Source organism: Macaca fascicularis, chromosome 7, assembly GCF_037993035.2.
Source record: "Macaca fascicularis isolate 582-1 chromosome 7, T2T-MFA8v1.1".
In the NCBI taxonomy this organism is placed as follows: domain Eukaryota; kingdom Metazoa; phylum Chordata; class Mammalia; order Primates; family Cercopithecidae; genus Macaca; species Macaca fascicularis.
In genome coordinates this window covers 156210823-156224507 of record NC_088381.1, presented here as the reverse complement: position 1 = coordinate 156224507, position 13685 = coordinate 156210823, and the positions used below count along the sequence as shown (strand labels likewise).

The 13685-nt window shown below is 41.1% G+C and overlaps 1 protein-coding gene across 4 annotated transcripts in view; it reads left to right on the top strand.

Moving 5' to 3' along the window:
• The window catches only part of KCNK10 (potassium two pore domain channel subfamily K member 10), a 183502-nt gene that overhangs the window by 114430 nt on the left and 55387 nt on the right, over window positions 1-13685 (top strand). For all 4 annotated transcript variants that reach the window (XM_045396842.3, XM_015454075.4, XM_045396843.3 and 1 more), the window contains one exon: window positions 8636-8753. In XM_045396842.3, coding sequence (XP_045252777.1) covers window positions 8636-8753 — 118 coding nt within the window. The remainder of the gene's footprint in view (window positions 1-8635; window positions 8754-13685) is intronic.

The following is a 13685-nucleotide window of genomic DNA, read 5'->3' as shown; positions in this document are numbered from 1 at the left end:
GAGCTTGAAGTTCAGTATTAATTATATCACTAGCTAATTCTGGCATAGTGCTTACTGTGGACAGGAACTGCTCTAAATGCTTTATGTGTAGTAACTCATTTAAATATTACAGTGATCCTATGAAGTGGGGTAAGCAACAGAGGAGCAGAGAAGTTAAATAATTTGCCCAAGCTGAAGTGAGAGGTGGAACTGTGATCCAGCCAAGGCAGTCTGGCTCTAGAATCCATGCTTTTTAGCCATGATGCTCTACTCTAGTGGATAGTTACAGCCCAGTATGACTGGTTCTAGAAGACAAGGAATCACTCAGGTCCTTAGTCAGGACAGAGCAGGAGTCTCTGACTCAACTTATGGGACCCCCAAGAGGATCTTCATTGACCTGTGAGTCAACTGCAGAGAGTCATGATTACTTCCTGGTTGTCCTTTAGAGTGACAGGGCTTTGTGTCTTAACATAAGGTGTTGAGGCTGGATCCCTTTTCGATCTAAAACCAATGTCCATGGATTATCATTCAGGTCTACAATTAAGAGAACCTTATCACTTTATATTGGGAACATTTATTTTTCCTTCCTTCTCTTTGGAAATGGGCAGAAGAGATGAAAAGCCTGCTGGTGCAGCTTAGCTTTACTGAGTAAGTGAGTGTTTAATCTTTTGTTTTTTTACAAATGGAGATAAGAAATACAAATGATGACTTCTCTATGCTGTCCTTTGTTTTTAGTTGGAAGAAGGTGACATGACAGATGAGCTTTAGAAAAATGTTTAGAAGCTGAACAGAGCACTATTTGTGGAAGGTAGAAGGCTAGAGTTAAAAGAGAGGACTTTTAACCAGCCTTAGCTCTGACACTTCCTAACTACTATAACCGTGGACAAGTTACTTCTGTTTTTCTGCAGTCTCACTTGTAAAATGGGACTAGTAATAGAATCAGTGATTACAGGATTTTGTGAGGACTAAATAGGATAAGAAGGCAGAGTCTGGCACATTGCAAGTGCTGGCAGCTGTGATTAATTTTAGGAGTATTCTAGAACTTTCCCTGAAGTTTCTAGCGTTGTCTCCACTTCCTTGTTTCTCCCCCTATCAAACTATGCTCACAGGAGATTTGGTGACTCATTCTTAAGGAGGCACAGAGAATGATTTTTTTTTTTTTTGGTACGGAATCTTGTTCTGTAGAGGGCAGTCTTGTTCTGTGGGGGCTGGAGTACAGTAGCACGATCGTGGCTTACTGTAGCCTCTGCCTCCTGGGCTCAAACGATCCTCCCACCTGAGCCTCCTGAGTGGATGGGACTTCAGGCACGCACCACCATACTTGGCTAATTTTTGTATTTTTTGTAGAGATGGGATTTTGCCATGTTGCCCAGGCTGGCCTTGAACTTCTGGGCTCAAGCAATCCTCCTGTCTCAGCCTCCCAAAGTATGGGGATTACTGGCGTGAGCCACTATGCCCAGCTGGAAATGAAATCTTAATTTGTGATTAATATTAATGACTCAAAAGCAACAAAAAGCCCTAAGTAAACAGCTACAATAAAAACAAGATAGCAGAATCTTCTCTTTTTCATGATGTTATTGATCATATAAATATTAGATTTCAGGCTCTGTTCAATGCAATGACAATGGAAGGAATAGTAACCTTCCATTTAGTGCACCGTGTAATGAATCAGAATTCCTGTAGCTACTTTTGTAGTCTAGTACAGTTTGTTTGTTTTTTTAATAGAAATTGGATAGACCCACTTTTAATGGGAATGATCTCAAGTGCAGAGAGAGCAAGGCATATATCAAACACACTCCTCAGGACCAGGGCAATTTTTCAACATCAGTTGGCAAATTTGTTATTCAGCCTGTAGAGCGTGAGTCCAAACTGAGATGAAAGAGTGACAGCTTGTTGGTCTGAAAGTTTATTGATCATATCAAAGTATACACATCTATCCCTGATTCCTTAGTGGACTTGATACTTTCCTTATGGTTTAAAATTTATCTTATTTCTTCCTTCCATATAGTCAGAGAGAGACAGAGGAAATGCATTCTCCATCATAAGGCACAATTTGGAAGGTAAAAGAGTGCCCCCAAATATGGCCTGGTCTCGTAAGATAATATTTAGATAGATTAGTCATTAGTGAATACCCTAGATGCTAATGAATTGAGTCTCAGAAATCCCCATTGTAAGGGAGTAACTGGTGGTAGCAAGGAAAGCTAGTGTGTCTAAGACCATATGCCATGAGCAAGCATGCTAGCCCACCCTGGGTTTCTCTCTCCTCTGCTCCCAACAGACTCTCCACTTGCCCTGTCCTTTCTGCCCATGGCCTTCACTTTAGATTTATAACCAGGCTGTAAAGTTCTGATGAAAACTTACTGCCTGGCTCCCTGAGGACCTGAGGAAAGACTAATATTTGCAGTAGGAAATATTTGGCCAATATTTTTCTAATATACTCCAAAATAATATTTGCAGTAGGTGTATTTTCCTACTTAAGGCAGTAGGAAAATACACGTCATTGTGATATCCACCACAGCACTTAAGGTGCCTCTTTCTTTGCCTTTTTATGGTCTGGTCTGCTTTTTATGAGGGACTCTGAAGTGGTGTGGCAGTTAGGAAGGCCGCTCGATCGTGGTGTGTCCACTCAGGTCAGCTTAGGCCTGACTGCCATGTTGGCTGTCTGTCTGGGTGGGAGGTAAAGGCACACGTGCGTCAGCCTGCATTCTCTTCCCTTCGTCTTATTGCAGATAGTGGGGTGCCCCAGACTGAGTGTGAGCCACCCTGCCCTTTCCAGAGGTGGGAAGCTGTGCGTCTGAGATGGAGAAAGAAAAGAACTCGAGGTGGAGAGAAGTGCCTATGCAGAGTTTAGGATGGTGAACTTCCTGTTGACAATTCTAAGAGCATTGTTTGCTAGCTTTGCTGCGCATCAGATGTGTACTATACACACAGCACTTTACCATTCTCAGTGTCATGAGTCCCCTGGGGGCAGCAGTGTTGCCCACTGTACTAGGCCCTCACCAGGGCTGAGTTAATCTGTACTCTAGGAAGTGCTCCAAAAGGGTTCCTATTACTAATACTCCTGAATAAGAAATGACAAGGCACAGTGCCTGATGTCTTGTGTTCATTTTTAAACAACTCTGACAACAACCTTGCATGGAAGGTATTAGTCCCTCATTTTATAGATGAGAAAACCAAGGTTCAGAGAAGCTGAACAACTTGCAAGGCTGAACGGTTACTACTTTATCCAAGAACTTTCCCTGTTGCAAGAGTGATGTATGAGGTGCTTCCACCGTCTCCCTCTCTGTACTGAATCTAAGACATCTCTGAATCAGCCACAAAAGTGCCTCGCTGGGTGTGGCCCCAGAAATCCTCTCTGAGACCCTCCCATAGTTGTTTGAAATATGAACTCACCTCGCCCTTGGATGTAAAGCTGCCCTTCCCCCAGCCACAGAAGATTCACTTATATGTGAAATACTTCTGAAGCAGGTGAAAGAAAAAGTAATTGTGGCAAGCAAATTAAATATTGTCTTTCCTCTTCAAACCCGAGGCTCTTCCGCCACAAATGTGCGAGGAGGTGGAGAGATGTTGCTGCCCTGCTGCTGGGTTTTGAATCATTAGGGGTATTTATGGGTAGTAATGAATGTGGTCTGCCAATTGCCTTTCTCACAGGGGTTGTGGCTTTCCTTCCAACTGCTAATGGCTGGAATAGGCTCACTTTTAATACACTTTAGGAGCCACTTTCCACACTCATGCCCTCACCCTGCCTCAATCCCTGGCTAAATCTCCAATTCATAATCCATTTGCTGACTGTGCCATTTAGGGAGTAAGAACATTGTGGCCACAGCCACCATTGTAAGATGAAGTCCTTTCTCAAGAGACAAATAATCTGTTAGTAAAATGACCATACATCCTGGGTTGCACCCGTCCCATGGTCCCAGCGTAGTTGTTAACAGAGCTACCTTTTTATTTGCAAGTTCCCTGCTTTGGACAATAGATCAACTGGTTACCCAGCTATTAGCATCCATGCATAAGGCACGAATCTGTTGTATTCTTCAGCCAGTCTGAGACAAGCCAAGAGATTACTGCTGCACCTTTGTTTGTCTTTCTTTTTGGTGGCACATAAGGACACAGAGAAACAGATGATCTCACCGAGTGCACAGATCATAGGAGAAAAGCCACAGACAGTTAGTGGTCCCCTGTGGGTCATCATTCATCCCAGTGCAGCACTAACACTCATGATGGTATCACACGCTGTCTGGAGCAGTGATTCATGTAGCTGGCGTTGCCTGATGGGAGGAAACTGGTGGGGGAAATGTGGTGGGGGGTCCTGTGAGGGGTCCAGTTACCTCCTCCTCCTCTCTTTCTAAGCACATCAGCTACAGATCCGCCTCACTTTGTGAGAGGTTGCCATTTCTCTTTTCTGCCTGTCAGATAGTCCTAATGCATGGTGTGGCGGTGGGGAGGACAAGGGAGAAAGAGGGATATAGAATCTTTTAGATCTTGCCCTCTTTCAAGTCAGCTCTCCACCTCTTTTTAAAAGAAACAAATCATTATTATTTTGGTGTTGTTGTTGAGTTGCTTTTGTGTTTGTCTAATTTTAGAAAGAAGTAAAATGTTTTCCTCTCACACCTCTGGGAAGATAATATACCCAAATTTATTCATTTAGTTTGTTCATTTATTTATTGTTGACTTAAAACATTCACTCCTGGGCCATTTACTCGGTAGCTGAGTGGGTGCTGGAAATGCCAGCTTAGAGGCTAAAAAGGAAATTCAAGGAGGAATGGAATTAAAATGTAAAGTAATACCCTCTTATCTACAGTATCCCCCCCATCTAATTATCTGTCTACCTCTGTTGAATTATCTATCTCTGTGAATTTTTTGATCCTCATAAGATCTCGCTGAACTTGATAATGGTTGAAGTTGTAAGTGAACAAATGATGCTCATTGAGTCTGAAATTATTGCGTAACATTCGTTGAACCTCTACCCTGTAACATTTTTTGAGCTAAACTGTACAGAGCTCAGTCGTGCCATTTCATCATCTGTGTGCTCATACATTCCTAACAGGCTGCCCTCCATTCACTTCTGCAGCCTAAATGCAGAGAAAAATCTTAAAAGCAAATGCATTTAATTTTAAAATGTTTTACTTGAGCTCAAACAATTAAGATCATTAGAAAATACTTTGAAAATTAATAAAAATTAAAACTATACACTCCATTAGAATTATTATTATTGAGTTAAAAATGATGTTGCCAATTCAAGTGGTAACAGTCAGTTATAACCCGAGTTTGCTGATTCACTTGAATTCTGGTTGTTTGCCAGAATTTTTCAGAGCCATAAGATCCAGATAGAAAATCAAACCTCATTCTCAGCATTGGGGCTTTCTAAAGCCTTATCAAAAGTTTGGTGACTCGTAGGAGAGCTTATTTTTCTCCTTTTCATTGAGTCTTGCTCTCAAGGAGTTAGTTCAGATCATCAGTGGCCCTACTTTGCCCATAACAACCCTTATGTATAATTTCCACAAAACTGCTTCCCCAAGGCATTTTGGTGCATTGCCCATTTTACTGAAGATGTGGCAGGGAGAGAGGAATTGACATCACAGATAGAACCCAGCTGAATTGGATACTAGATGGAGTTGCTCTTCAAAGACCTGGGCATTGCCACTATGGAGCCTGAATTTCCCACCTGTCTGTTGACACCCCTTTTTGTCGCCTTATTTCTTCTTGTCCTCCTTTCTCAGGGCTTTTCTGTTTTCTCTGATCCCTCCCTCTTAGGGCATAAAAATCAACCTTATCCCACTTTAATTAATTTATTCTTTAATTTTATTTTAACGCAGAGTGACTCATCTCTAATCAACTTCGACAGCCAAATGAAGTTTGGTGTCTCCATTTGCATGTTCAAGGAAGCTGTCTAATTAGAAATGATCCCTTGTAAGGTCTCTTCTGCCTAAATTCTTGGACAATGGCTGTCCTTCTTCCTCATATGTCTGGAGGTGAAGATGGGAGTTGGGGAGGCGGCATGCATTCTGGGTACCAAAGGTAGAGGAAAGGCAAAACCATCTGCTTTGGGCCAGACAGGGTTGAATCCTGGCCTCTTCACTTCCTGACTGGGTGACCTAGGACAAGTTAATTAAGTTTCCTGAGCCTGTTTCCCCATCTCTAAGGTGGGGGATCATACTACTTTCTTGCAAGTTATGGAAAGGATAGAATGGAATGACACACAAGTTGTAGAAAGGATAAAACATAATGACACTTCCAATGCACCCGGCGAAGGGCAGGCACTTAACAACTGTTAGTTCCCTTTTCCTTTCAGCTGATAAACGCTTTCCTTAAGGGTTACATAGGTAAACACTAAATATTTATAAATTGTGTAATTCAAGAAAAATGAAACTTGAAAAGGATTCTTCAGATTTTTTGATGAAACAAATCATCGTCCCCGTTGTCTTTCATGCAAATCTGTATTTTTGTTTGCAGTGCTGGGTTTGCTTATGACATTTATGTGCAATTCTCAGCACTGTGAGACTTGAGTGAGCCTAACCTCGCTTCACAGCTTGATAGGAGTTGTAAATATTAGGTACTGATGGTATGATTTGAGGCAACCTAAGTGACTGACACCTAGAGCCCTCCCTGCGGTATTATTCCCATCAGAGCTGAGTAGATAATGAAGATATAAACACTAGTGAAGGCTCGGTGGCTTGGTCTGATGGTACTCATATGGCACAGTGAAAATGGAGATGCTATCAGTGGAAAGGACCCACCATCTGTCTCCCCTCTAGAGCAGAGCAGAACATACCTCCGATGATTATGTGACCATTGTCAATTAGGCTGATTTATGCAAAGACAGTCTGTACACATCCCATGCAACCAGATTTTAAATTCTAGGGTGCCAGGGTTTGCTAGAAACAGTGGCCGGCTGCGGCCTTGCATAATATTCCATGTTCTCTTAGAGGGAGAGAAGAATAGAGTCAGCACTTGACAGAAGGTGCTTTTTTTCCCCTGTATCGTCCAGTCAACTGTCTATGAGTCTGCCAAATCTAGCTCGCAGCCTCTTTTTGTACAACCCCTGAGCTGAAAATGGTTTTTGCATATTTAAAAGATTATTTAAAAGAAAGAAAAATATACAACAGAGACCCTATGTGGCCCACTAGGGCTAAAATATTTACTATCAGACCCTTTATGGAAAAGGTTGTTGATCCCTTGTCCAGAGTGAAATAACTCAGATGAAAGAAGGCAAAATGTAATGATGACTGACTTTTCCAGTTGTAATCTGATTTGTGACAACCACTATATGCCTGTTTTAACAAAACTTAATGGGCATTACTTAGGATAAATGTAATTACATTTCAATATTTCTGTCTTGCTCTCCTTACATAGGGTTATTCCAGGTTTGCCCAAGGAACAGAATGTCTGTTTGTTGTTCTAGAAGTAGCTCCTGTGTCTGTCACCTCCTCTCCAAGGCTTCCACCTGTCGCTTTTATATCCCAGCTCACCCGTGTGAACAGCGTGTGTTTGGGCTGCCATGACAGCACATCCTACCTTTTCTCCTGGCTTGAAAGAGGGTGGCAGGGGCCAGCTCAGGAAGAACTGCTGAGGAGTTTTTCACCTTCTCCTGCTCGTGATGAGGCTAGGGAGGGATTTTAAGCAGTATCTTTAATTGTTGCCGAAGTATGAACTCAGGGAAGGGGGCAACTGTGAAGCAGTGATGCATAGACTAAGTCTCCTGGAAGAAACAGGGCTTGAATTAGACCCAGAAGGATGGGCACTGTTTGTGGGAGGGCACAGGTACATAAGTACAGGGAGCATGTCATGGAGTGTCTGCCCAGAGTAGGGAATTTATAGCAGTGTGAGATGAAAATGGGTCATCATTGTGGCCAGTTTGTTGGAAATTTTAAGGTGTATGGAATCCCAAATTCAGTAATCATTGAGGAGTCATTGTAGCTTATTTTGAAAAAGAGAGATGTGTGTGTGTGGTGTGGGGGTGGGTGAGAGTGGAATGACAATCATGAAATTGGTTACTGTTTGTTAAACCCTAACTGGGAGCCAGACATTGGGCTAAGGATGTTACTTGGACCATCTCATTTAATCCTCACAACAACCCTGTGGGGAAGGTTTTATCTCTAGTTTGCAAATGAGGGAACTAGGCTTAGAGAGGTTCAAACAACTTGCCCAAGGTTCTGAAGTTAATAACGGCCACAGCCAGGATGGCTCTTAACTCCTGCCCTGTGGAAACAAGCTCAAGGTAAAACATTCTTACAAGACAGAGAAGAGTGTAAAAGCAACCAAAATCCTGCCTTGCAGAAATGTCCACTTTGGGTGAACATTCTTCTAGGCATTTTTGTGTGTGTATATGCGCAGCAACTTGTATGCATTTTTCATAATCTGGGCCACTCCATGCCTGCAAGCTTTCTATAAATGTCACCATATTCTATATCCTAGTGTTTCCCCCTGACTTAACACTAATTTTCTAATTTTCACAACTGGGTGCACAGCATTTTGCTTTGGGATGGTACCCTCATCCACTTAACCAGTTCTTTCTAGATCATTGCAGGTTCTTGAGCAGGGGAATAATGTATTGGAACCTTTCTTTCTTTCTTTTTCTTTTTTTTTTTTAAAAAAACACAAAAACTAAAAGAACAACTTTTAAACTGAGTCTTATGCTTTTTCCCTTTCTTTGCAGCATGCCCTTGATGCTGACAATGCGGGAGTCAGTCCAATAGGAAACTCCTCCAACAACAGCAGCCACTGGGACCTCGGCAGTGCCTTTTTCTTTGCTGGAACTGTCATCACCACCATAGGTACCCATTCGTTTGCTAATATCTCTTTCTCTGCAGATCATCTTGAGTAAGGGTGCTTAGTCAGTGTTTTGTCCTCATAGCATAAACTATAGTTTGAGGTTCAGAGGAGGCTTACGAAACACTGTCATTTAAATTAATGCAGTCATTGTGCTGGCTTTCAACAAAAGCCAAAGCAGAATGAAGTATCTCTTTTTCCAGAATGAAAGGCTAGCGAACCTAATGAAAAGGTTAGAATGGAAAATATGAGTTGGTCGGTTGAATTCAGATTACTCATTTGAGCTCAACTTCCATTTTAAAAATTGTACTTCTTATTAAAGCTGTATAGTAAGGGACCAAAATGTTCTACAAAATTTGTTATAAAAAACAGTAACATTTTGACCCTCTCACCTTTTCTTACCTTCCCAGAGACCGTCACTTTCATCTGTTTTGATTGTTGATTTGAACATTCATCCCCATGTCTTTAAATATCTTGCTTGTACTTCTTCTGGAATTTTCAGTTTTGGGGATTTTTTTTTTTTTTTTGACTTTGTATTGTGGAAGATGAGGAGTTAGTTCCTTCTTCCTGCCTGCCCCACCACAGAAGGGCTCTTTTCCTGTCCTCCTGTCTTCCCAATATTTAATTAGATAGAAGTGAAACATCTGCATGATTTTGACTAGATAAATGCTTTCTGCAGCTGATCATAGAGTGAACTGCAATGACCTCTTTCCTGTATCAGTTTTTGTCTTATTTTTTGTGTATCTTTTTTTTCTGACACTTGGAGAGTTTCGTATTTTTGTCTTGGGGTTAACTGTATTTATTTATTTATATTTATTTATTTATTTATTGAGACAGAATTTCACTCTTGTCACCCAGGCTGGAGTGCAGTGGTGCAGTCTCAGCTCACTGCAACCTCCGCCTCCCGGATTCAAGCGATTCTCTTGCCTCAGCCTCCCATGTAACTAGGATTACAGGTGCCCACCACCATGCCTGGCTAATTTTGTATCTTTGAGTGGAGATGGGGTTTCACCACGTTGGTCAGGCTGGTCTCGAACTCCTGACCTCAGGTGATCTGCCTGCCTTGGCCTCCCAGGTGATCCACCACACCTGGCCTAGGGGTTAACTTTATAAGTATAATGGCATATAATAATCTTAGTGTTCTATTTGTTAACCAGCATGTATTTGATCCCCATAATGGGTGATGATAACTCTTTTCTTTCTTCTTCCAACACAAAGTTTTGGTGGACATCATCTTTTAAATGATTAAACATGCTTATGTTTCTCTTATATGATTTGCCAGCTTTAAATGATAACTCTTGGCACTCAGCTATTACATATAAGGCAGTCAGTGAACTTAGCATCTCAACTTCCTTTCCCTCTTCCACTATCCACTCTTATTCATGGTATCATTCTATATAAGTTGTATCTCACTTTATTGTGCCTTGCTTTATTGTGTTTTAAGATGCTGAGGGTTTTTTTTTACTTTTTTTTTTTTTTTTTTTTTTAACAAATTTAAGCCGTGTGGCAATCCCACATTGAACAAGTCTATTGGTGCCATTTTTCCAACATCGTGTGCTCCATTCTGTGTCTCTGTCACATTTTGGTAATTTTCACAATAGTTTCAACCTGTTTCATTTTTTATTATATCTGTTAAGGAGATCTGTGGTCAGTGATCTTTGATGTGACAATTGTCATTGTTTTGGGGTGCCACAAACCATGCCCTTTGAAGATGGTGAACTTCATCAATGAATGCTGTATGTTCTGACTGTTCCAGCAGCTGGCCATTCAGGCATCCCAGATCCCTGAGGCACAACGGTATTGAAATTTGGCCAACTAATAACCCGCAGTGGCCTCTCAGTGTTCTAGTGAAAAGAAGAGTCAGTCGCATGTCTCTCATTTTAAATGTAAATCTAGAAATAATTAAGCTTGGTGAGGAAGGCACATTGAACTCTGAAACAGGCCAGCAGCTAGGTCTCTTCTGCCAAACAGTTAACAAAGTTGTGAGTGTAAAGGAAATTCTGTGTGTGTGTGTTTTTTTTTTTTGAGAGAAGATCTCTCTGCGTCACCCACCCAGGAGTGCAGTGGTGCGATCATGGTTCACTGCAGCCTTGATTCCTGGGCTCAAGGGATCCTCCCACCTCAGCCCCCTAAGTAGCTCAGACTACTAGTGTGCATCACCATTCCTGGTTATTTTTTTAAACATTTTTTCTAGAGATGGGGTTTCACTACGTTGCCGAGGCTGGTCTTGAACTCCTGGGCTCAAGCGATCCACCCGCCTTGGCCTCCCAAAGTGCTGGGATTACAGGCATGAGCTGCTGTTCCTGGCCAGTAAAAATTCCTGAAAGAAATTAAAAGTGCTCCTCCAGTGAGTGAGCACACTAATGATAAGAAAGTGAACCAGCCTTATTGCTGATATGGAGAAAATTGTAGTGGTCTGGATAGAAGATCAAACCAGCCACAACATTCCCTTAAGCCAAAATCTAAATCAGAGCAAGAGGGCTCTTTTCAATTCTATGAAGGCTAAGAGAGGTAAGGCGGCTTCAGAAGAAAGTTTGAAGCTAGCAGAGGTTGGCTTATGACATTTAAGGGAAGAAAGCCTTTTGATAACATAAAAGTGCAGGTTAAAGGGCAAGTGCTAATGGAGAAGCTACAGCAAGTTATCCAGAAAGTCTAGCTAAGAAAGTGGATATACTAAACAACAGATTTTCATTATAGACAAAACAGCCTTATATTACAAGGTGCCATCTAGGACTTTGATAGCTACAGAAGAGAAGTCAATGCCTGGCTTCAAAGCTTCAAATGATAGGCTGATTCTCTTGCTAGGGGCTAATGCAGCTGGTGACTTTATGTTGAAGCCAGTGCTCATTTACTATCCAGAAAATCCTAAGGCCCTTAAGGATTATGCTAAGTCTATTCTGCCTGCCTTCTATAAATGGAACTTCAAAGCCTAGATGACGGCACATCTGTTTACAGCATGGTTTACTGAAGAGTTTAACCTCACTGTTGAGATCCACTTCTCAGAAGAAAGATTCCTTTCAAAATAGTACTGTTCACTGACAATGCACCTAACCACCCAAGAGCTCTGATGGAAATGTGCAAGGAGATAAATGTTGTTTTCATGCTTGCTAACACCACATCCATTCTTTAGCCCATGGGTGGAATAATTTTGACTTTGAACTCTTATTGTTTAAGAAATACATTTCATAAGGCTGTAGCTGCCATACGTAATGATTCCTCTGATGGCTCTGAGCAAAGTAAATTGAACATCTTCTGGAAAGGAGTCATCATTGTAGATGCCATTAAGAACATTTGTGATGAATTGGAAGAGGTCAAAATATCAACCTTAACAAGAGTTTGGAAGAAACTCCAAGCCTCATGGAGGACTTTGAGAGGTTCAAGACTTCACTAGAGGAAGCCACTGCTGATGTGTTGGAATTAGAAGCAGAGCCTGAAGATGTGACTGAAATGCTGTATCTCATGATAAAACTTGAATGAATTAGGAGCTTATTCTTATGGATGAACAAAGAAAGTGATTTCTTGAGATGGAATCTGCTCCTGCCTGGTAAAGATACTGTGAACATTGTTGAAATGACAACAGAGAATTTAGAGTATTATGTCAACTTAGTTGATAAAGCAGTGGCAAGGTTTGAGAGGATTGATTCCAATTTGAAAAAAATTCTACTGTGGGTAAAATGCTATCAAACAGCATTGCATGTTACAGAGAAATTGTGAACGGAAGAATCAATGAATGCAGCCAACTTCTTTGTTGTCTTATTTCAAGAAATTGTCACAGCCGCCCCAGACTTCAACAGTCACCATCCTGATCAGTCAGTAGTCATCAACATCAAAGGAAGACCCTCCGCCAGCAAAAACGTTATGACTTGTTGAAAACTCAGATTATTATTAGAATTTTTGGCAATAAAGTATTTTCAAGTTAAGGCACATCTATTGCTTTTTTAGACCTAATGCTATTGAACGCTTAATAGACTATAGTAGAATGTAAACATAACTTTTATATGCTTTGGGAAACAAAAAAAATTGTGTGATTCACTTTATCATGGTGGTCTGAAGCCTAACTCACAATGTCTCTGAGGTATGCCTGTATAACCTCAGGGTATGTAATTTACATTTTAATTTGTTATCCTGATATTTGCATTTGTTTTAGTCATAGCTCTATAGTTAGATATCACTAATGTTTATCTCTATTCCTTTTGCTGTGGTTTATCTCATGATCACTTACTTGGCTGAAAGTGATCTTCAAGTAGTTGCCATAAGAATGGCTCAGGGGAGCAATATTCTGTGAGATCTTGCATTTTTCACAGTTGTAGCTTAACATTTGAAGGATAGTTGAAACAAAATGAAATCCATTTTGTTGACTCATATTTTCTTTTCCTTTTTTTTTTTTTTGAGACTGGGTCTTGCTCTGTTGTCCAGGCTGGAGTGCACTGGTGCAAACATAGCTCACTGCAGTCTCCAACTCCTGGGCCAAGTGATTGTTCTGCTTCAGCCTCCTAAGTGGCATATACCACCAGGGCTAGCTAATTTTAAAAATATTTTGTAGAAGCCAGGTCTTGCTGTGTTGCCCAGACTGGTCTCAGACTCCTGGCTTCAAAGGATCCTCCTGCCTTGGCCTCCCAGAGTGCTAGGATTACATGTGTGAGCCACCACGCCTGACTTCACATTTTCTTTTTAACTGGTCTTACCGGTGTTGCTCTTGTTTCCCAGTTTTCATGCAGCTGTTGGGGGATACCTGATGCCAGCCTATTTTTTTCCACTTTTATAGGTGGCTTCATCCTTTTGTTCAGTGACTTCAAATATTATTTCTCTATCTTTCGTCTGATAACATTACTAGGTTTTGACTGTTTTATTGTGGTAAAGTTTTCTTGATTGACATCTTTAAACATTTTATTTGCTGTGTGGTTTTGGTTTTGTTTTTTGGACGATTACAGCTATAT